Below are 24,774 nucleotides of genomic sequence, written 5' to 3' on the forward strand. Positions count from 1 at the left end.
AAGACTCCCCAGCACTTGTATGAGAATACAGTGTAAAATGCTCAGTACTGTGTCTGTGACATTGTAAGTGCTCCATAAACAGCAGTTTACATGGTTTTAAAAGACTTGGATTCTGTGTTCAAATCCCATGTCTGCCACCAAGTGTGTGTGACTTCAAGCAAGTTATTAAGTTCTCCAGCCTATAAAATGAGATTGGACTAGCAGACCTGTAAGATTCAACCAGCTCTAACACTCAATGGTTAAGCATGCTAAACTATGTGGTAGTGACTATAAATATAAATACAGTTGTTGAGAGAATGGCATGTCAAGAAAACAGATCTTATTAGATTAGAGAAAGTATATTAGAAAATTTGATGAAATAAGGTTAAATAGATTGTGGTTAAGTTATGGAGAAACCTGAAAAATTAGGGGGAAGATATGGTTTGCAAAATGTAGTGTTTGAATGGGCAAATTCATAGACACAGAAAGTTGAAGTTACCAGGAGCTAGAGAAGAGGGACTTATTGTTTAATGGATACAGAGTTTTTGTTGGGATGATTAAAATGTTTTGGGTATAGGCAGTGGTGATGGTTATGCAACATTGTGAATGTATTTAATGTTACTGACCTGTACACTTGGGAATGGTTAAAATGATAAATATGCATATTTTACTGCAATAAAAAATGTAGTTTCTTGATCAGAGCAGTGACACCAGGAAACCAGTGTTTTAAGAAAATTAATCTGGTAGTGATGCACAGAGATAACCAGAGAGATTGGAAGCAGAGAAACAAACTCACAAGCTATTTTAATAATGTAGCTAAGATATATTGAGAGTCTCAAAAGTAAATGGCATCAGTAAAAATGGAAAGAAAGGGGGTACATGCTGATTTAGGAAAGATGTTGGGGTTCAGAGGCAATGGCCAAGAAAGAATTTCTGAGATATATTCAGTGCAAAAAGGTGGTTTTATTAAAGCACGGGGACAGAGCACAGGGACAGGACCTGTGGGCAGAAAGAGCTGCACCGGGGTCATGAGGAGTGGCTGGTTATATACTTTCAAGTTGGGAGGGGGTTAGGGATAGCGTAAGTCTCTAAGGAATTATGGAAGCAAGGTTTCCAAGACTTTGAGGGGGTTAGCTATTGTTAGGAAAAGGTCATTTATTACTGTCTAATAAAATCTTAGTCATGAGACCCTTCAGATGTATATTGGTAGGTCATATGCTTGGGGGATGATTGCCAACTGATATCTTGGGGGTAGATATAAAGGAAGTTTCTAAAGGAATGTTTATATGTTAAAGTAGACTTATAGGATAGCGGGGGGTGGGGGGCGTTGTTGGGATAATGTTAAGCTAAGCCTTTTTCCCTTAGCAAAATATTAACGTCAGGACAGCTGAGTTCCTAGAGGAATGTCACTCTGCCTGTTTTAAGGACTTGTCAGTGGGCTGTAAGTAGTAAGGAAATTTAATTTTTCTTTTGCCTTTGCTTCCCACATCACATATGAAACACATCTCATAGAGATATTTAATAAGAGGCAATATAGTGTTAAAAGCATTGAGCTGGTCTCCCTGGATTTGGATCCAGCTCTGCCACTTACCAGCTGCATGACCATAGGCAAGTTACTTTACTCAGTTTCCAACATCATAAGAGCTGTAATGCCATTTACATGTAATCCAGTTATATCCATGTACTTTACATGAAACAATGTCTGGCACGTGCTTAGTTATTTGGTGAGTGCTAGCTCTTCATAGGTAATAGGGAATGTATTGACACTTTTTTTTCAGTAGAAGGAAAATCAAGTTCTAAGGGGTAGAATCAAAAATAAATTTTGAGGATTTTGCACAGAGTTCTCAAGGGAGAACTCTAAATCTTGCAGCTTTCCTTGACAAAAATTTGAAGCTTACGGGCTAAATGAGACAAATAATTCCAAGAGATCATCTCAGTGGATGTGATCCCTGGGATGCAAGAGACAAGTATTACTGAATTATTCGATGTCTGGATAAGAAAGGGAAATACATGTCTTCTAACTGAAAGAGGAAACTGTATGGATCTTTGCCTAAAATGGTTTATGTGGCAAAAAATGTTTAAGACATTCTCACACATACAATTAAACAATAGTTGTTTCTTTCTTTTTTTTTTTAAAGATTTTATTTATTTATTTGACAGAGACACAGTGAGAGAGGGAACACAAGCAGGGGGAGTGGGAGAGGGTGAAGCAGGCTTCCCGCTGAGCAGGGAGCCCGATGTGGGGCTCGATCCCAGGACCCTGGGATCATGACCTGAGCTGAGCCGAAGGCAGACGCTTAATGACTGAGCCACCCAGGTGCCCCCAACAATAGTTGTTTCAATTCAATTCAGTTCAGTTCAGTTCAGTATTTCTAGTACTTCTAGTACTGTGACAATAATTTGATTCAAGAAAGAATGACTATGAAATATTGGTTACAATATGGCTGATTATCTCTTGTGAAAACCCATGGCTCTAATCTTGGTGATTTTAAGCACAAAAACAAAAACAACATCAACGATAAAAAAAGGTGGTACCATTTGTTGAGTGTACTAACCATTGTGCTGTTTTACATACATTATCTTGATTCTTATTTAATTAAGGGAGGGATAATTGTTTATGTACCAAGCACTATGTCAGTGTTCCACAGACATTATCTTAATTCTTATTTAATTGAGGAAGGGATGATAATTCCCATTTTACAGGTGAGAAAACAGAAGCTTAAGTGTAGAGATGGGGTTCAAACTCAAATGATTCTGATTCCCTCTTTTTTCCCTTTCCCCCCGAGTAATCTAATTACATTCTGCCTTTAAGACTCAGCTCATAGCACATGCCCCCTTTAAGGCCTTTGCTGACTTTCTAGCCTACCCCCAAATTGCTGAAATTCTGAGTTTTCAGTTTTCATTGTTGGCTCCTTTTCTCCTGCCGCCTCAGAGAGCTATATATGTCTTCCTCTTGAGGGCAAGGATAGTTCTTCCTTCTCTTTTCCACTAATAAAAAATATACAGAGTCCCTATCATGTCTAGACACCAAGGTTTTACAGTGGTGAATAAAACAGTCCTGTACTCTTACCTCATGGAACTTTCTAGTCTTATAAGACCATATCTTTTTTAAAGATTTTATTTATTTATTTGACAGAGACACAGTGAGGGCAGGAACACAAGCAGGGGGAGTGGGAGAGGGAGAAGCAGGCTTCCTGCTGAGCAAGGAACCCGATGTGGGGCTCGATCCCAGGACCCTGAGATCATGACCTGAGCCAAAGGCAGACACTTAATGACTGAGCCACCCAGGTGCCCCACATAAGACCATATCTTTCTTCAATTAACAAAGAAGCATAGAGCATCCAGGCCAGACTCTGTAAATTGCACTGGGCCTGTGATTTTTTAAAAACCTTTTTATTTAGGTAGATAGGGATTTTTGTTTCTTTGCTTCATTTTTGTCTCTCTAGCACTTAGAACATAGTAGGTGCTCAATAAATATTTTATGAATGAGTGCATGATTGAATGAATGTAGATACAAAGATTAGATTTCTCCAGTTTCATAGCTGGTTGGTTCATAATAGGCACTCAACAAATGACTGACTGATTAGGTAGGCTACTTTACTGAAAGCTCCCACAGACAGGTCAGCAATTGGAAGCTACGGGAGGGGCTAGGCTGGTAAGAGCAGGGGGCGTGTCTGACCCGGGTTTGGCTCTTGGAACATGCGCAGTCTTCACAGACGGTGACGGGCGAAAAATGCGGAGAGCGCGATTACGTAGACGCTGGTTCTGATTGGTTATCGTTCGCGCGCGAGGGGTCGTGCCGACTCGTCGCCAAGTAAACAGGCTCGGTAGGGGCGGGGCCAGCGAGGCGCCGCGACCTGGTTGGCCAGTCGGGGGTTGGGAGTTTCGCGGATTGGTCCCGGGCCGGAGCTCAGCTGTGGAGCGTACCGGGACCCGGAGCCGGCGGCCTGAGGGATGGACGAAACGAGCCCACTGGTGTCCCCCGAACGGGCCCAACCCCCGGACTACACCTTCCCGTCCGGCTCGGGCGCTCACTTTCCGCAGGTGCCGGGGGGCGCGGTCCGAGTGGCGGCGGCGGCTGGCCCGGCCCCCTCTCCGCCGGGCTCGCCAGGCCACGACCGGGAGCGGCAGCCACTGCTAGATCGGGCTCGGGGCGCGGCGGCCCAAGGCCAGACGCAAACCGTGGCGGCGCAGGCCCAAGCCCTGGCCGCCCAGGCGGCGGCGGCGGCGCACGCCGCGCAGGCCCACCGCGAGCGGAACGAGTTCCCGGAGGACCCCGAGTTCGAGGCTGTGGTGCGGCAGGCCGAGGTGGCCATCGAGCGCTGCATCTTCCCCGAGCGCATCTACCAGGGCTCCAGCGGAAGCTACTTCGTCAAGGACCCTCAGGGGGTGAGAGCGGGGTGGGGGCCGCCGCCGCCTTTGGGGAGGGTGGGCCTGTCCGGGGGAGTTAGCAGCTTCGCACAGCCAGAGGGAGAAGGGGGGTTGAAAGGCTGCAAAAGGGAGAAACTTCACAGTGCAGAGCCCCTTGGCAAGATTTTGGAATGCCCCTGAGGACTGGAGATGGAGAAGCTCTGCGGACTGAAGAAATAAATCAGAACCTATTTGGTGGGGGAGGAGTGAGCGGAGAATGAAAAGAGGAAATTGACCAGATACAGGCAAGGGGCCCGGCGGTGTGGTGGGGCAATCGGCCTGTCGACGGAGACGCGCGGGGAGATGCTACTCTCTAGTAGATTCCTTAGCTTTAAACTACGGAGACTGCTATTCGGCCATTGTCCTACAGATTTGAGCTTTGGGCCCATTTCCTCTTTTTGGACCGAACCAGCGTTGTCGCTGTTCACTGAGGAGGACGGGTGATCCATCAAGGGCTCTGAGGGTTCAGTTCCAGCCTTCTGTGTTGTGGGGATGTCTACCACCGTCCCAGGTCTCTTGCTGGCAGACGTCAGTGATGGAGTGGGTGGACTTAAACCAGTTTCATCTGTCCTGGTTATTGCTCACTTCTGGGAGATTGTTCAAATTCTTTTTTATGGTTCTTCAGTAAAGAATGCGGAGTTTTAGAAACACAGGACTGCCTGCTACCTTTTACTTTCATTTCTCTCCTAGGACTATCAGCGGTTTGCTTTTTAGCTCAGGCAAAGTGTTTGCTGACCTTTATTTTTTGTCCCTTGCATATGTATAAAGGGGGATGGGGATGAGATGGGTTGGGATGGGACATGGGGTGACCAGGGCAGCTGAGAGGTGACTTTATTCTTTTGATAGCTGCAGAAGAATTTAAGGCATTTATATCAAACCAGAGGTATCATTGGAATATCAGTGGGTCAAAACATACTAACTTTTCCCTGTCAGAGTTCTCAGATGGGCCAGAATGGTTTATTGGAAAAATATACTATTGTTACACTTATTAAAATAATGGTTGTCAAATCTCCTGCAAATTTTTGCTGCGTCTCTCCTGGGTGAACTCTAGATGGGTGGTATTTTGTTCTTAGAGGAGTGCCGAGTGGCCAGGATCGACTCTGACTTGTAGCCCTTGGTTAGGTTCATTGAATGATCTGGTCATTCTCCCAGATGTTGTTGTCCCTGAATTATCAAGAACCAGAAAGCAATTCTGCCATCAGTGCAATTAACATAAACTGAGTTGGGGAAGTTGGGGAAAACTTTGAGAATAATAGGTCTTTCCAAGTCCCTCAAGTAAGGGAGCACCGAGTTAAATTGAAAGCTCAAAGGGGAACCATTACTTCTAGAATATAAGAACAGTGGGTGTCCTGAGGTCTAAATGTTATTAGCAAGATACTTTCATTTTTTATGTAAGTGGTTTTTATTTTTTATTTTATTTTACTTTTTTTTTTTTTAGCTTGTTGGCTGATGTAAGAACGGACTAATTATCTTTGATAGGTATAGGAACAGGAGGAAGGTTTTTATTTTTCTTTCATGACACTTTACAGCTTTGTTGGAAGTGTGTCAGGTCAGCTGAGAAGTGATCTGGTGCTCTGACAGGTGGGAGTAATAAGATCTTTCACTTCTACCTGGCAGGTAAATTTACTACCACCTCTGTGCATAGGCTACAGAGAATGACAGACTGTGGGTATGTTCCTTGGTGATTTGCAGGATCCCAGGGTCTAAATCCTGGCCACTGTCCTTTCTTTGAGAGGAAGTCAAAACACATATGCCCTGACAAAACTTATTAATATAACCATCTTGCTCCCACTGAGGAAAATGTGGTTCAGAGCAGAGGACCACTTCCTAAATGCTGTGGTGGGTTACAATGAACCACAGGCTCACTGTAGTTGGTCGTGTCATCTTTGGCCCTGCTCCAAATGTGTTTATTTTATTTAACAAATACGTAGATAGCACTTACTATATGCTAGGTACTGTTTTAAGTGCTTCACGAATAATAATTCACTTAGCACTTATAACACCCTTGGAAGTAGGTACTATTATTATCCCCACAGATGATGACATCAAGGCACACAGTATAACTAATTTGCTTAGGGTCTTAAAAGCTAGTAAGTAGGAGGCAGGATTCAGACCCAGGCCAACCGGCTCCAGAATTCATGCTCCTAAAAACTATGCAGTGCTGCGTCAAAGTTAGTCATCTGAATTTCTGCTTCCTCTTTTCATCTACCATATTGGTTAGGATTACATTTGGCTATGTGTGGCAGAAAATTTAAAATAATAATGACTTGAATAAAAATACATTAACTCTCATAGAAGAAATCTCTAGGCTGCCCAGGGCTGGCATGGCAATATGAACAATGTGCATCCTTCCATCCAGCTGATGAGCCATCCCTAGCATGTGGCTTCCACTTCATGATCCAAGATGGCTACTCAGACTGCAGACATCTTGTCTGTTTTTCAACCAGTTGGAAGAAGGAAAGGAGAGGGAGAGTATGCCCTCTTCCTTTAAGATATTTCATAGAAGTTGCACCAGACTCTTTATATTCCGTTGTTCAGAACTTAACTGCAGTAGTGGTTGGGGACTGTAGTCTTTATTTTGCCCCACACGCGGAGTCCCGTGTCCAAGGAAGAAGAGGGAACAGAGATTGGGGGAACCAGCAGTTTCTGCCAGAGCTGCTTTTGGAGCTAGAGAGGCTAGAAGGTTCTTGAAGATAATAGTCCTGATTTCATTTCCCAATTTAGGATGGTTTCTCCCTCAGGGCAAGCAAGTGGAGACCTAGAGAACAGTAAGATGGAAAATGCTAGATTAGAAGGCATGGTAGAGAGTGCTCATATTACCCTCCTCACTTGCATTCTTCTGCTTTCTGGTCTTATGCTCAGTCACCTATGAAAATATTTTTTGAGCATTTTCTGTTTTGTGAGGCTAGTAATATTATATGTTCATATTGCCAAGAATCATAGAATAGCATGTGATTCATTAGTTTATTAAGAAGATTAAATGCGATATCACACATGAAAGCCTTTGGCATAGTTCCTGGTACGTAGCAGGAGCTCCAAGTGTTCTGCTTTTTGTTAAGTTAATGCCCACTGACCTCTGGATTAGGGTTTCTTGGACACATGGCATTGAATAAAGCAAAAGTAGTATAATTTTGAGATGATGATTTTATGACCACTGAGAATAGTAATTTATTAGATAATGTTAATTGGTGTTTGCTTCAAAATTTTATGAATACCTCTCACATGTTCTAGGAACTAGGCCTTATATCGTAATTTGCAGTCTTTTAAAAATACTTATCCATCAGGAGCTTGTCATGAAAATGGTACAGATTTTTTTTTTCATTTTTCAAATATAAAATTATGTTATAGTCCTGAGTGTGCTTCTTCCAACTACCTGTGCCCTCCCAAGAAATTCTGATGTCCTTATACGTGGTTGAGAGCAACACTGATAGCCCAACAAAGAATAAAGGTCTCAAACAGAATAATTTTTTAAATTCTTATTTATTTATTTGAGAGCGGGAGTGAGAGAGCGTGTGCAAGCACAGAGGGAGAGGGAGAAGCAGACTCCCCACTGAGCAGAGAGCTGGACTTGGGGCTCGATACCAGGACCCTGAGATCACGACCTGAGCCGAAGGCAGATGCTTAATGGACTGAGCCACCCAGGCACCCCCAGAATAACTTTTTTTTTTTTCTAAAATGTTAAGAGGTAGTCAAGTTTGTATGTCATATTTAGATGTAGTTCTTGAGGTTTTTAAGCATCATTACCGTCTATTGTAGGGACCTATCCCAGGCCACCAGTTGTAACGGATGAGACAGGTTGGGTCAATGGCAGTGGATAGGAAAATAAATACAGTTTAAATCTCTTGTGGTGGCATTCTGTTTGGATCCCATCTTCTTTCAGGGTCTCATATATTTGGAGTAGCCCATCCCTCTCTTTTCTGAGAGTTAACATGTAAATAAGGCTTCTCTGCCTAAATAGGAGTGCTGTTTCTATCCGACTCCTAATACAGGATACAGCAGTTGTCTGAGGCTGAAGGACCTGTAGGAATCCTTTTAGGAGTGCCCAGGTCAAAATTATTTTTATAACAATTTTAAGACTATTTGCCATTTTCATTCTCACTTCCTTGTGTGTGCACAGTGGAGATTCCCAGGGGCTACATGATGTGTGATATCGAAAGAGATTGAATATTAAGGAAGATGTGAAAATACAGTTGCCTTTTATTAAGCCAGACACTAGAGAGATTGCAAAAATGCGAAACAGTGCCTGCCTTTTCACTAAAAATTGTTTTTGAAAATAGTTATTTTTCACAAAAACATAGCACCCATATTAACATGTAATAGGTTTATTTTAAGACTGTTAATGAATTAACAGTCTTAACATTTCAGTTTTAATTTGTAATACAGCAAATGTAGGTTTTACCCACATAAACAAAAGTTTTGGGGGTCTTTAATAATTAAGAGTTTAAAGGGATCTTCAGACCAAAATGTTGGAGAATCATCAGCTTCACGTTTACCAAATTAAAAAAAAAAAACCTGACTTTTATAAGAAGTTATTTCTGTGTATTTCACTGTACAATATGAGTGATGTGCTTGAACTACCTTAAATTTTAGTGTCACATAATACCTCCTCCTTGGGGCTGCTGGATAGATAGAGAAAACCCTTTGCGTTCCAGGTCCCAGTATTTGGTTCGGGTTCTGACACCAGCCAGTGAGTGGCTTCCTGATTCCTGTGCAGTTCTCTTTGGATCCCCAGTTCCATTGCTGCTGCTGCTTAAGCTCCCTGTACCTCAGCCCTTTCATTAAAGGAGGGTTAGTCAGTGGGTGGTAAGGAAAGGCATTTGAAAAATATTGGCGGGGCACCTGGGTGGCTCAGTCGTTAAGCGTCTGCCTTTGGCTGAGGTCATGGTCCCAGGGTCCTGGGATCGAGCCCCGCATCAGGCTCCCTGCTCCGCGGGAAGCCTGCTTCTCCCTCTCCCACTCCCCCTGTTTGTGTTCCCTCTCTCGCTGTGTCTCTCTCTGTCAGATAAATAAAATCTTTAAAAAAAAAAAAATTGGCATCAAACTGAAGCTTACTCCTAATTAAATGTAAGAAAGGAATGGAAAGTATAGTAAAGAAGAGAGAGGAGAATGAGAAAAATTAGGCAGTAGACATTTTCTTTCTCAACCAAACAGTGGTGGGTGCCTTTCTGATTTGAGTAGTTCTTGAGTATTCTTGAGTATTCAGGAATACAGCTGAAAATGTGAAGTTCACGTCAGCTTTGGAAATTAGGCCTGAGGCTGTGTCATGTATCATCCAGCAAACCTGCGGCACTCACACACTGTCTTACACAAATGAAGGACTGAGCACATGTTAGCAGAACTGAATTGAACTGAGGCCATGCTTAGTCCTGAAGGGCACTTGTCTCCCTTCCTGCCTGATATCTTTCTGTTCATCCATCCTTCTCACCCTACTGTCCCTCCATTTGTCCAGTCCAAACGTTATTATTTAATGAACCCTGTGTGATACTGAGGTAGTGATGGTCACTAATGCTTTCACAGTCCTCAAGATGCTTTCCGATTCTCCTGTTGGAAGGAAATGGAGAAGTTTGAGAGGTGAGTCTGTAAATGGGGCTTTGGCTGCGGTCTTGGCCTTCAGTTTCTGCTTTCTTTAATGAAGGTATTTAGGCCTCAGTCCTGGTATTTTTCAGCCCCGCTAAGAAGATTGTCTTGGTCTTCCTTCTGCTGGGAAGCAGCCTACCGAACTCCACATTGTACCTCAGTTGAACTGACTGTTAAGTTGTGGGGGATGTGCCTCAAGCTGTCCTGTGGTTTTACTGTCTAGTTCCAGAGAGTTACCATGGACTCATCGGTCATTCTCTGAGTGATAGGAGTCCCTTGTTACTGCTGCTGTGTGGTTTGGAGCCCAGGGTTCCGGGGGTACAGAGCCAGGAATATTGCTAACTTAGGCCTTTTGCTAGCCATTTTGGATAAAAAGGTAAATCTGAAGACCTAGGATATGAATTTATGCATTTGACTTTCCCCGGTGAATCAGTAAGGTTGTTTGTGTTTAAGAATAAATTGATTCCTTTGGAGGGAGGAAAGTTCTGTATTTTTCTTGTCCTCTCAAATTCTTGCAAGGCTTCTTGAAAGAACTAGCCTCAAGATGGACCAATTATTGTTGGAGACATGTATCTAGCCAGTTCCTAATATGAGTACATACTTAATGCAGGCAGATGGGCGTATGTTTTCTGCTGTGACCTGCCTGTCAGGAAGTGACACTCAGAGGAAAATGTCTTATGACCCAGACTAGCTTGAGTTGGCTGTGGGGTGAGAGAGAGGGAGAGTCATATGATACAAAGATGAATCACTTGGAGAGCATATTTACTTTTCTTCCTTTGAAAGTACCAGTTTGAGGACTAGAGGGAATGAGACAAATGTGAAATAACCATGGAGGGCTGCCTGGCCTGGGGAGGAAGACTCCAGAAGGGAGGCCCATTGTTTTGGGGTTGCAGCAGCATCCCATATTTCTAAGGACCTCTGAGGATTAAGTTCTCACCTGCAAGAGAAGATGGATTTTAATCTTTGTGGGCTCTCATGTCCTAATCTCTTGCCTATCAGAGTTACTTAAAAGAACCCTATTGTAATCAGATGGCAGATTCTTTTTCACGCTGTGAGTTTTTCCTTCCATTGCTTTCTTAGTTTGTCGTTCCTAAACTTTTTATTTTAAGGTTTTGTTAACACCCAGGGAGTGAGATAATAAGACTGATAGAGGAAATCAAGCACTGCTGGAGTTTTTTTAACCTCATACCATAATACCTTATTAATTTCCTTTCAGTTGGTACTTTTTTGAGCTTTTACCTAATTGATGCAGAACAACGGTTTGTATGAATTTACCTTGGAAGTTGGGGTTTGATGGTGTGACAATCTGTTTTACCATGTGTACTAGATGTGGCATCTTCTCTGGCCACAGCCCTTCCTGGCAGTGGGTCTCTTAGCTGCACACATGAGCTGTGTCTTCCACTTACAAGCTGGGGAGAAGCCAGTGTCTGTCTTTAGGGATTGTCTGCCTGTGCCTTCTCGTTTCTTTCTAGAGTCCTGCTGACCTGGTCTGTGACCCACTTTAATCAATTTGCCTTTAACATCCTATTTTTCTTTTCTCTGTGTAGAAGATCACTGCTGTCTTCAAACCCAAGAACGAAGAGCCATATGGGCACCTTAATCCTAAGTGGACCAAGTGGCTGCAGAAGCTATGCTGTCCCTGCTGCTTTGGCCGTGACTGCCTTGTCCTCAACCAGGGCTATCTCTCAGAGGCAGGGGCCAGTCTGGTGGACCAAAAACTGGAACTCAACATTGTACCCCGTACAAAGGTCAGTGACCTGTCTCCAGGGAGCCTTACTGCCTATCCAGAGTTTTCCTGGGCCTGCTACCTGTTAATGGAGCCATTAGGTCCAAGGAGGGCTATGTATGCCCTGAATCTAGGGCTCTCAGCCTTTTTGGGGGGAAGGTGGTAGATGTAGGCTCATGATTTGATCATCTGATGGAAGCTATCCTGAGAAGGATACACATAAAATTTTCGCATACAATTTCAGGAAATTCACTGACCCTCTGATGCACATTTATGGGTTTCCCGGGTCTTTCGATCCCAGGTAACTGCAAGCTGGTTAGAAACCTAGCTACTTTTGTAGCTCATTCTCTTAGATTTCCGAGCTATTCCATGATTTAGATATGTTCTAAAACGGACTAACTGATGTTAGCTAGTCACTCTGGCAAGGAGGAGTCTAGGATGGGCTGAGGGTTAGAGTAAAGGTCTGGCTTGAACCTGTACAGGGAACTGACATGGAATTCTCATCCATCTTTATGCTATGGGAAACTGGTACTTATCTGAACATAACAAAATCGGGTCCCAGATCCAGGCGAATCCACACTTAGAATGAATTTGCACACACCTTATATGTGTGATAGACTTAGCTTAGGGTCTGAGCCCTGCCACCCCTTCAGTATGCTGAAATACAGAATTGATTGCATACATTTTACTGATGCCAGGTGAAAAGCCCCTGTACTACAGGTGTCCAGGAAACTTTCCGAGGGTTGTGAGGGGAAGGAATGCCTGCTGGTCAGCATATGAACATTCAAGGACACATCATCACCCATTTAGTATGTGTGGCTACCTGAGGTTTAGTAACAACTTAAGGTGGAACTCTGATATGATGCCCTAAGGCTGCAGGGGCATCTTTGTAGCTATGGGCCTTAATCCTCTGAGAATCTGATGAAAGCTAGAGATGTCGTTCCCAGAAAAAATTCATATATTTACAATTGTTGTTTTGCATATAATTTCACGGGGATGGTTCATGGACCAGTTGGGAGTCCATTCATTGACCTTGTAAGGACCATGCCAGTAGACTAAAGACCCCTGCTTGAGGTTTTCTTTGCAGGTTTAGATAGTAGACTCTTTGGGCAAAGAGACTGATCAGCAGACAGGAGCTTCCCTTCAAACCTATTTTTTCTGTTTTCCCAGGGTGTTTTAGAAGAAATTGTGATTGTTGTGGTTGTTTAACTGTCTGCTCCTTTGCCGCCAAACTCCAAACAATCAGCCAACTGGTTTGTAAGTTTGTAGAAGTCAGGGACCGTTTCTTGAAATTTCCTCTTATTCTCAGCACCTAGCAAAGTACTGTGGGTTTTTTTGTTTGTTTTTGTTTTTGCTTTGAGAGAGAGTGTGCACATGAGCTGGAGGGCGGGGCGTGGGGGGAGCAGAGGGATAGGGAGAATCTTAAGCAGGCTCCATGCTCAGCGCAATCTCATGACCCTGAGATAGTGATCTGAGCCAAAATCAAGAGTCAGACACTTAACCGACTGAACCACCCAGGTGCCCCAAGCAAAGTACTGTTTTTATGGTAAGTATTCGGTAAGTGCCAGCTGAATCAGTGAGTGAATATCAAAACATGAGGGACAATCCTAGAGATCCCCCAACTCAGATCTATGGGGAGAGTGTCTGCTTATAGCTCCCACTGACATTGGATTCATTGCCTGGCCTTGTACAGCTCATTACTTCCCTTTATGCTTTAGTTCTGTCTGTACACAGAGTTAAATAGCACACTTTGAACATCTCGTATGATAATTAATGCTCCAAAGATCTCCTGCCTAACCTGAATTCCTCCTACTAGGCCCCTCCTAGACTCTAAACATTCTTTTAAATACTCCTTGCTCATCACTGTAATTCCCTTTCTTTACTAGGTAAATAGCAGTCTGCACCTGGCCCTGTGCATGTTCTGCCTGTGTTTCTGGAGAGTAGTGCCTAAGAATCAGGGCTTGAGTCCCAGTTCTGGCTCTGCAGCTCTTGATTGGGTGACCCTTGGCAAGTCACTTAAGACACCCCCACATGCTTTGCGTGCTCAGTTTCCTCACTATAAAAATAAGGATATAAGTAGTTCCTACTTTATGGGATGGCTATTAAGATTACACAGGATAATCCATGTAAAACACAGAGCCCAGTGCCTTGGCACAATGTAAATACTCCATATGTCTTAGCCTGTGGTACTTTTATGACAATTCTAATCATAATAGAATGTCACCTGCCATGATCCTGTTCTTCCCCATCTCTGGTCTTCCTCTTTCCCTGTTAGATGTTTCCCTGTTTGATGTTTTGCATCAAAAAGTCAGCAACAACAAAATATTAGTCTTCCATGAGACTGAAATGAGATAGAACTTTGCAAGTTTAACCTACAGCTGCCGCAGAATAGTGAGAGGAGGTCTCTCCTCTCCCACCCTCCCCACCCTTGTGACAGGATTCTATCCAGTTAATGAGAGCATCTGTCACTATGGGAACAGGGCTCATGTTATGATGGAGCTTCAAATAGTAAGGCTCCAGTTCTCACTCGATAGCTTGTTTCTGCTCACTGTTACTGTAAGGTTTCAGGTTATGATAGTTTCATTAGTCATAGAGAAAAAAGTGGGTTGTTACAGAGAGCAATCGAAAATAAATCTGAGGGGCGCCTGGGTGGCTGAGTCGTTAAGCATCTACCTTCGGCTCAGGTCATGATCCCAGGGTCCTGGGATTGAGCCCCGCATCGGGCTCCCTGCTCTGCGGGAAGCCTGCTTCTCCCTCTCCCACTCCCCCTGCTTGTGTTCCCTCTCTCGCTGTGTCTCTCTCTGTCAAATAAATAAATAAAATCTTTAAAAAAAAAAAAAATCTGATTGGGGGGAAAGGGTGGTTTATTGCTTCAGAGAATGAGGGGAGGGTTTTCACTGTGGAAACTGGCAAGGTATTCTTAGGAAAGCCCTTTTTCTCCTTAACTTCTGTGCTTGTGTTTCCTGGGCAGAGATTGCCAACCTACTGTACCTTGCACATCCATTGTAGATACTCCTGTTAACTTTGGATGGACAGATGAATGGCTAGGAGGGAGGGGATGATTTTTGTCCCTCTCTAAGATTCATAGGCACAATAATTATTTGTAATGAATTTTGCAAGGCTTAGAAAAGAAAGAATTTTAAATTTGATTTTAGTTATTTATATGCTGAGACTCACTTGTTGCTATCTCTGAAAGAAGCTTGTAACTCATTCATGCATTCACTTAATAAATTTTTTTTTTTTTAAGATTTTATTTATTTATTTGAGAGAGAATGAGAGAGAGAGAACACATGAGAGGGGATAGGGTCCAAGGACGAAGCAGACTCCCTGCTGAGCAGGGAGCCCGATGCAGGACTTGATCCAGGGACTCCAGGATCATGACCTGAGCCGAAGGCAGTCACTTAACCAACTGAGCCACCCAGGCGCCCCACTTAATAAATATTTAATGAGCATGTGCCAGCCACTGTGTTAGGTACTGAAGATGCTAATATGAATAAAATAAGATGTTCTCTTTTCCCCCCAAATCTCGAGTCTTAAGAGAGAGGTTAGATGTATAAATGGATAATCACAAGATGGTGTGATAAGGGTGATAATTGACATACATACGGATTACAGTGATATTACCACAATTTGACAATCAAGTGTAATATTTTTTTTGGGGGGGGGGGGTGGGACAGAGGGAGAGGAAGAGAGAGAATCTTAAGCAGGCTCCACACCCAGTGCAGAGACTGACGTGGGACTTGATCATGACCTGAGCCGAAATCAAGAGTTGGACGCTTAACCAACTGAGCCACTCAGGTGCCCCAATGAAGTGTAATATTGATGGCCCATTAAAACATGTTTTTTTGAAGGGTTCATGGGTGGCTCAGTCGGTTAAACATCTGCCTTTAGCTCAGGTCATGATCCTGGGGTCCTGGGCAGAGAGCTGGGAGCCTGTTTCCTGCTTCTGCTTCTCCCTCTGCCCCTCCACCCCTCTCATGCTCTCTCTCTCTTTCTCTCTCTCTCTCAAAGAAATAAATACAATCTTTAAAAAAATGTTTTTTTTGAATAGGCGATGCAGGCCTCTAGTGTAGAAATCAGAAGGCACAGTAGGGTAGACAGAGAAGGGCAGTTCAGCCTCTCTCCCACCTCTGCCTTCCAGCCACTCCATTTCCTTCCTCAGAGGCAGCTTCTGGTACTAGTTTCTTGTGTAATATTCCAGATATAGTCTACATAGATATGCATGTTATATAGCAATTCACTAAGGATTAAAACCCATTTTAATGTTTATTTTTTAATTTTTTTTTAAGGTTTTATTTATTTGACAGAGCACAAGTAGGCAGAGCAGTAGATGGAGGGAGAGGGAGAAGCAGACTCCCCGCTGAGCAGAGAGCCTGATGCGGGGCCCAGTCCCAGGACCCTGGGATCATGACCTGAGCTGAAGGCAGATGCTTAACCGACTGAGCCACCCAGGCTCCCCTAATGTTTATTTTTTAATGTTTATTTTTAAAATGTGAATAAATTGCACATAGTACAGAATTCAAAAGAAATAAAAGGGTATAGAGTGAATCGCAATTTGTTTTTATCTGGAGAGAAAAATAGGCCCTGGGCCCTCTTCTAACCCAGGAGACGGCTGTATTAGACAGGGGAATTCTTGCTAGCTGCTATAACAACTCCTGAATCTCAGTGGTTGAATGGATCTTGCTCACATCGTAGACTCATGCCAGTTAGGCAGCTCTCCCAGATCCCTTGTCACTCCATGTAGTGACAAGAGATCTAAGATCCTTCCATGATGTGGTTTTGCCATCTCCGAGCCCTTCATTTCCAGCTGCACAGATTGGGGAGTGTGAAACTAAGGATCATGGGAGATTTAAGGGGCCAGGCCCGGAAGTGATATACAGACATCACTTTGTCAACATTCCATTGGCCTGAACTACTCATATTAGAAAGGCTGAGAAGTACATTCTTTCTGCATCCTCTGGAAGAGGAACAGTATTGGTGAGCATCCAGGTATTCCCTGCCATAGTGATATATTTCCTTATACTCGACTGTAACCTAGGTATCTGTTCTCTTTCCACTGTAGGTAGTATACCTGGCCAGTGATACCTTCAACTATAGTGCCATTGACCGAGTGAAGTCCAGGGGCAAGCGGCTTGCGCTAGAGAAAGTGCCAAAAGTTGGGCAGCGGTTTAATCGCATCGGGCTACCGCCAAAGGTATACAGTGCACCTGTGTGGCTTAGTAAAGGTGATGACGTATGATGGCATGACCATCCAAGTGGTGAAACAAGGCACCTAGACACTTGCATATAGACATGTGAATAGCCTGCCGTGAGGCGCCCGTCTTCCTCGTTTCTGAGGGTCTAAGGTTTGGGGAATAATTCTCCAGAGAACAGAGACCCTAACTTTCTCACTTGACTCCTCTGGCCCATTTAGATGCGCTTCTTGAATTTGGATGGGCACTCACTCTCATGACCTTTTTCTGATATAAACTCCATAGGGCATTATGGGCCACCCGGCTTACTCCTGGGCTCTCTGGACTTGAGCTGTAGGGAAATACCTTAATTCCTGCTCTTTGGCTGCAGGTTGGTTCATTCCAGCTCTTTGTTGAAGGCTACAAAGATGCAGACTACTGGCTACGGCGTTTTGAAGCAGAACCTCTCCCGGAGAACACTAACCGGCAGCTACTGCTGCAGTTTGAGCGGCTGGTGGTCCTGGACTACATCATCCGCAACACTGGTGAGCAGCCGTGGGCAGCCCGGGGCCTGTGCTAGACCCCCGTGAGGTCCTCCATACCACAGTGCCTTCTTGGGACGAAGGTTTCCTGAGTCAGAAGGGCCTTGAAAATAATTTTCCAAGACAAGCTTTGTTCAGGCACATCATGTGTGGTTATCAGAGGTAGTGAATCCTGGAGCCAGTAGTTACTAATGTTTTATCTTAACCTCTTTCCCGGTCCCAGACGGAAGACACACTGGCTCTTCCAAAGCAACATCAGGAATACTTTTACCCTTGATCCCTAGTTACTCATAGTAGCAAGAGCTATCACAGGACAGTTTTGTCTTTAAGTACCTCATATTAGTGGACTCATACAGTATTTGTCACTTTGTGACTGGCTTATTTCACTTAGTATATGCCACTAAGCTTTATTCATGTTGCAGCATATATCAGAATTTCCAATTTAAGGCTGGATATACATTGTATGTATATACTGTATTTTGCTTATCTATCCGTCAGTGGACACTTGGGTTGCTTCCATGTTTTAGCTCTTGTGAATAATGTTGCTATGAACATGGGTGTACAAATATCTTTGAGACACTACTTTCATTTCTTTTGAGTATATACCCAGAAGTGGAATTGCTGGGTAATATGGCAGTTCTGTTTAATTTTTTTTTAATTGAAGTATGGTTGACCTATGTTTAATTTTTTGAGGAGCTGCCATTTTGTTTTCCACAGTGGCTGCACCATTTTTACATTCCCACCAATGGTGCACAGGGGTTCCAGTTTCTCCACCTTTTCGTCACCACTTGTTATTTTCTGGGTTTTGTTTTGTTTTGTTTTTCATTTGTAGCCATCCTGATAGGTATAATGTGGTCTCTTCTTGTAGTTTTGCATTTCCCTAATGATTAGTGATGTTGTGAACATCTTTTCATGTACTTTTTGGCCATTTGCATATCTTTGGAGGAATGTCTGTTCAACTCCTTTTCCCATCTTTGAATCACGTTTTTTTGTTGTTGAGTTGTAGGAGTTTTTTAATATATTCTGGATATTAATTCCTTTTCAAATACATGATTTGCAAATATTTCCTACCATTCCATGGGGTGCCTTTTTATTCTGTTGATAATATCTTTTGATGCAATTAATTTTTAAATTTTCACGAAGTCCAGTTTGTCTATTTTTTTGTTTATTGTCTGTGCCTTTGGGGTCATATGCAAGAAATTATTGCCAAATCTAATGCCATGAAGCTTTTGCCCTATGTTTTTGTCTTAAGAGTTTTATAATTTTTGATCTTAGATTTAGGTCATGGATCTACTTTGAGTTAATTTTTGTATATGGTCTGAGGTAAGGGTCTAACTTCATTCTGTATGTGGATATCCAGTTTTCCCAGCACCATCTGTTGAAAAGACTATCTTTTCATCATTGAATGGTCTTGTCACTCTCGTTGAAAACCATTTGATCATACATGCAAAGGTTTATGTCTAGACTGTATGGTATTTCATTTGTCTATGCATCCGTCTTTATGCCAATACCACACTATTTTGATTTATATAGCTTTGTATTAAGTTTTGTAATAAGCATAGTTTTGTTTTGTTTGTTTGAGAGAGTACGCGCACATGTGCGCACAAGTGGGGGAGGAGGGGCAGAGGTAGAGAGAGAATCCTAAGCAGGCTCCATGCCCAGCGCAGAGCCCGACACAGGGCTTGATCTTACAACCCCAAGATTACAACCTGAGCTGAAACTAAGAGTTGGACACCCAACAGACTGAGCCACCCAGGCGCCCCTATAGTAAGTATAGTTTTATAGTAAGTTTGGAAATTCGGAGGAAGTATGAGTCCCCCAGCTTTGTTCTTTTCTTTCTGGATTGTTTTGTCTATTTGGTATCCCTTGAGATTGCATATAAATTTTAGGATGGGTTTTTCTATTTCTGCAAAAAACATCATTGGGATTTTGATAGGAATTGCATTAAATCTCTAAATAGCTTCAAAGTAGTATTGACGTCTTAACCATATTGAGCCTTCCAATCTGTGAGTGTGGAGTGTCTTTCCATTTATTTATGTCTTCTTTAATTTCTTTCAGCCATGTTTTATAGTTTTTATTATACAAATCTTTCACCTCCTTGGTTAAATTAATTCCTAAGTATTTTATGCTTTTTGATGCTAAATGGAATTGTTTTCTTAATTTGCTTTTTGGATTGTTTGTTGTTAGTAAAAACACAAGTGATTTTTATGTGTTGACTTTGTACTCTGATACTTTGCTGAGTTTATTTATTAGTTCTGATTTTTTTTGTGTGGCATCTTTAGGGTTTTCTACATATAAAATCATATCATCTGTAAACAGATAATTTTACCTCTTTCTTTCAAATTTAGATGCCTTTTATTTCTTTCTCAGGCATAATTGCTCTGTTCTTCCAGTACCAAGTTGAATAGAAATGTTGAAAGCGGGCATCTTTGCCTTGTTCTAGATCTTAGAGAAAAGCTTTTGGTCTTTCACCATTGAGGATGATGTTTGTTGTGGTTTTTCATCTATGACTTTTATTATGTTGACATGGGGCTTGATCTCATGACCCTGAGATCATGACTTGAGCTGAAATCAAGAGTTGGATGCTTAACCAACTGAGCCACCCAGGCGCCCCTGCATGGTCTAGTCTTTCGATTTTGTGTTTCTAGGAATTTGGCCATTTCATCTAGGCTATCCAGTTTCTGGGTATACAATTGCCTATAGTACTCTCTTATAATCCTTTTTATTTTTATTTTGGTAAAATTGGTAGTAATGTCCCTACTTTCATTTCTGATTTTAGCAATTTCAATCTTCTCTTTTTTTTCTTAAACTAAATATTTAAATGGTTATCAATTTTATTCATCCAGTGAGACAACTGTTATATTTTAGTTTTAGAACATTTAGTTTATTTATCTATAATGTACATACAGATATATTTGGATTTTCATCCACCATCTTATTTCCTTTCTATTTTGTGTGCTTGTCTTTTTTTTTCCTACACTTCTTCCTATGATCTCTTTTCTTTTTTGCTTTCTTTTAAAATTATTTTGTAATTAGGGGCGCCTGGGTGGCTCATTCGGTTAAGTGTCTGACTCTTGATTTCGGCTCAGGTCATGATCTCAGGGTCATGAGATTGAGCCCAACGTCAGACTCCGTGCTCAGCACAGAGTATGCTTGAGATTCTTTCTCCCTCTCCCTCTGCCCCTCCCTCTGCTCACATGTGCTCTCTCTCTCTCTAAATAAAATCTTAAATTATTTTGTAAGTATTTCATTTCTCCCCTCTTTTAGCTCAGAAGTTTATACGCTTTGTCTTTTCCCTCGATGGTTACTCTAAAGATTACCATGTGAATCTTTGATTTCCTATCTCCAGACTTTTATACTATTAGTATCATACATTTTAATTATATATGCATGTATGTATGTATATGTGTATGTTTGTGCATATGTAAAACCACTTTTCTGTAAAACCATAAGATGATATTGTTATTATTATTACTGTTATTAATAATAATTATGGAGACGTTTGAGCATATATAAATAAGCAGAATAGTGAACCTCCATGCACTGGTCATTCCAGCCTTAACAACCATCAGTCCATGACTAATCCTATCCCATTCACACTTCCGTTTACTTATCTTCTTTTATTATTTTAAAGGAAATTACAGATGTAATTTTATTCATAATTATTTCAGTATGTGTCTCTAAAAGATAACTCTTTAAAAAAAAACACTATCATACCGCAAAAAACTAATATTTATCTAGATTTACTAATATATTTACCCATTTTATTGCTCTTTCAATTTTCCTGTATCTCCAAGCTTCTGTTTGGGATAATTTTCCTTTGACTTAGAGAATATAGATACACTTTTTTTTTAAGATTTTATTTATTTATTTGAGAGAGAGAAAGAGAGCACAAGCAGGGGAAAGGGCAGAGGGAGAGGGACAAGCCGACTCCTCACTGAGTGGGGAGCCTGAGGCAGGGCCTGATCCCAGGATCCTGGGATCATGACCTGAGTCAAAGTCAGACGCTTAATCGACTGAGCCACTCAGGCACCCTAAAATAGAATATTTTAATACTAGTCTGCTGCTGATGAATTTTGGTTTTGTTGGTTTGAAAATGTCTTTATTTCACCTTCATTTTTGTTTTTTGGTTTTTTTTAAAGATTTTATTTATTTATTTGACAGAGAGAGACACAGCGAGAGAGGGAACACAAGCAGGGGGAGTGGGAGAGGGAGAAGCAGGCTTCCCGCTGAGCAGGGAGCCAGATGCGGGACTTGATGCCAGAACCCTGGGATCGTGACCCGAGCCGAAGGCAGACGCTTAACAACTGAGCCACCCAGGCGCCCCTCACCTTCATTTTTGAAGGCTATGTTTGCTGGGTGTAGAATTTGGGATTGGTAGTTATTTTCTTTCAGTAGTTAAAAAAAGCCCATTCCATTGTCTTCTGTTCCCATGATTTCTGTGAAGTCAGTTGTTCCTGTATTATTGTTGTTTCTTTGAAGGTAGTCTCTCTTTTTCTCTGGCTCCTTTGAGATTTTCCCTATAGTTCGTTTTCAAAATTTTACTGCAATATGCTTGGTATAGTTTTCTTTGTATTATCCTGTTAGGGATTCACAGTTTCCCTTGAATCAATAGTTTGATACCTTTTGTCAGTTTTGGAAGATTCTCAGCTATTCTCTCTTTATTTTATTTATTTATTTATTTTTAAGTTTAAAAAAACTTACACCCAGCTCTATAACCAGCAGGTGCTCTAGGAGAAAATAAGCCACAAATGATGGACTCCCTGTCTGAATTTCCTTTCTCTCCCAGGTCTCAACACTTTAACTCTTAATGGTCTTGTTAAAATCTCCAGTACCTTCAAGAGATTTGAAAATATTTTATCAATTTTTTATAGGTGTTCTCAGTAGAATGATTGGACCAAGTGCCCAAAATATGTAGTCCATCATGACTGAAAGTGAAAGTCACCCCAGTTTTTTCTAACTTCATGTTTCTGTTCACAGATCGAGGCAATGACAACTGGCTGATTAAATATGACTGTCCAATGGATAGTTCCAGCTCCCGGGTAAGAGACTGATCTGTGTATTAAGGAAGAAGATGAGGTAGTGTGTATGCATAATACAGAAACACATAATAATCAGAGATTAGGTCACATAGGTTCAGAAGAATCAGGATTCACATGTGTTTAAAATTGATAGGTTAATATTTGATAGAGTTTTTCTCAATCTGATTTTTAAGTGGTATCTTATTGAATGATGTTCATAGAGATAGAATGAAGAAAGGTTCAAATATGTTTGGAACATATTACATGCTTCATGCCTTTCTTGGAGATTTACATTGCATAGTAGCACAGTAAAGGTTTGAGAAGTAGTCCATTAAATGAACCTATTTAATTTTGTTTGGCCCAGTGATTTCTAAACTTTTTTAGAATACTTTCCTCATAATAGACCATTCCATAGAACATCAGTTTAGAAAAAGCTGCTTCCTGCAACTTTCCTTACTTTCTCATTGCTTTCATCCTCTACCATGCTTTTCTATTCCTGCTCAGTCTGCACATTTAAAAAAATTAGTAGGAATGCTATCTAGAATAGGAGAGTAAGGTTGACTTTTATTCCTTATAATAAGTTTTTCTTTGTCCAGCTTTATTTAAATGGAATTGACGTATAACATTGTGCAGATTTAAGATGTGCAACATGGTGATTTAATGCATGTATATTTTGCCACATGTTTACCACAATAAGGTTAGTTAACACATTCTCATAGTGTTTTTACTTCCTTCTCTAATTGTGGTTCTCATATTTGGTACATGAAGAGCTTATTAAAAATAGATTGTTCAGGCCTTTCCTCCACTAGGTCTGGGGTAAAACTCAGGATTCCATACTTCTTTTTTTAAAGGTTTTATTTTTATTTATTTGACAGAGAGAGCGCATAAGCACAAGCAGGGGGAGGGGCAGAGGGAGATGGAGAAGCGGGCTTCCCGCTGAGCAGGGTGGCTGATGTGGGACTCGATCCCAGGACCCGGGGATCATGACCTGAGCTGAAGGCAGCGCTTAACTGACTGAGCCACCCAGGCGCCTCAGGATCCCATACTTTTAATAAGACCTCCTAGGGGATTCCGATGCAGGTATCCTCAACCTACATACCCTGTTTCTGCGATGGCACCTGTGAACCTGAAGTATGGAGCCAAACAGACAGTCATGAGAGTGTCTGACAGGCTATCACAGGTAGCCTGCCCCACTCTTTGCAGTCGGCCTTGTCCTTTTCCCTTATCACTGCAATGGCAAGAGACTCTTGTGCAAGAGCAGCCAGCTGGTACCTCCATGGTTCTGTTGTGTCACGGGAAAATGTGGTCACCAGTGAAGTATCACCTGGTCAAGGTCTACACAGAAGAACCTTGGCTGGCTGATACTTGCTTTTCCTTTTTCCTTTTCATACTCTCAGGACTCTCACTGCCTTTCCCTAGGAGGAAAGGCTTGGAGTTACCTTTGTTATTGTCGGTTTCCTTCCTACCAAGGGCTGTGGACTCCTGGGGAAGTGCACCTTTTCTAAGATAAGGGACTCTGAGAACTTTGAAGAGGCCAAGTCAGGGGTGCCATAAATGTACTAAGTTTAGGAACTGTGGAAACCAGTTGGGAGTTTGACTAAGGATTGGTGCCTGAGGGGGTTGAGGTGGGGTGCTTTGCTACTACTTTGAAGGGCATGAGACAGTTGGGATCCTAAGTATTGTGTCTTTCCTTGCTCTTCAGGACACAGACTGGGTGGTGGTGAAGGAGCCTGTTATCAAGGTGGCTGCCATAGACAATGGGCTGGCTTTCCCCCTGAAACATCCTGACTCCTGGAGGGCGTGTAAGTCTAAGACCACTGTGGTCTGGCTCTTTTCTTGCTCAGTCTCAGTTTCTCATCTATGCAATGAAGATAATAATGCCTCTACGAAAGGATTATTCTAAGACTTCATGGAATAATGCAGCTCGTGCATTTAGCACAGTAGTGGGCACGTGGCAAGTATGCAGAACACAAGCTGTTATCATCATTTTTACCTTTACATTATTCCTATTAAAAGCACACAGTTGAGTTTTCTCATCTGTGTTTGCATTTTTTCTCGTTCTTTCTGAGGACTATCTGATTTATTCCATTTGTGTTTCTAAATATAAGCTATTGTCAGTGTTCTGTCTTCCTTGTTGACATCCTGGAAGTCAGCTCCTGTTCTGAGAAACTCTTGGAAAGAGAGAGAGATACAAGTAGGGGGTCACTAGCCCCTGTGCAGTACCAGTCTGTCTTCTCAGAAGGAGCATCTGAATATCTCAGTGGCAAGTCACTGGAAGGTCATGTGATGTCTGGGAAAGAGCACCAGCTCTGGGATTCTGCAGTCCTGGGTTTGAATCCTAATTCTTC

The 24,774-nt window shown here is 42.1% G+C and overlaps 1 protein-coding gene across 1 annotated transcript in view; it reads left to right on the top strand.

Annotated features, from left to right (window-relative positions):
• Window positions 1-3,844: 3,844 nt before the first annotated feature.
• Window positions 3,845-24,774, top strand: part of PI4K2A (phosphatidylinositol 4-kinase type 2 alpha) — a 28,471-nt gene continuing 7,541 nt past the window's right edge. The window contains exons 1-6 of the mRNA XM_032432405.1: window positions 3,845-4,368; window positions 11,514-11,714; window positions 16,755-16,886; window positions 17,255-17,408; window positions 22,386-22,447; window positions 24,129-24,228. Of these exons, the coding sequence (XP_032288296.1) occupies window positions 3,934-4,368; window positions 11,514-11,714; window positions 16,755-16,886; window positions 17,255-17,408; window positions 22,386-22,447; window positions 24,129-24,228 (1,084 nt within the window). The 5' untranslated portion in view covers window positions 3,845-3,933. The remainder of the gene's footprint in view (window positions 4,369-11,513; window positions 11,715-16,754; window positions 16,887-17,254; window positions 17,409-22,385; window positions 22,448-24,128; window positions 24,229-24,774) is intronic.

The sequence above is a fragment of the Phoca vitulina genome, unplaced genomic scaffold (genome assembly GCF_004348235.1).
Source record: "Phoca vitulina isolate PV1807 unplaced genomic scaffold, GSC_HSeal_1.0 scaffold48, whole genome shotgun sequence".
Taxonomy (NCBI): Eukaryota; Metazoa; Chordata; class Mammalia; order Carnivora; family Phocidae; genus Phoca; species Phoca vitulina.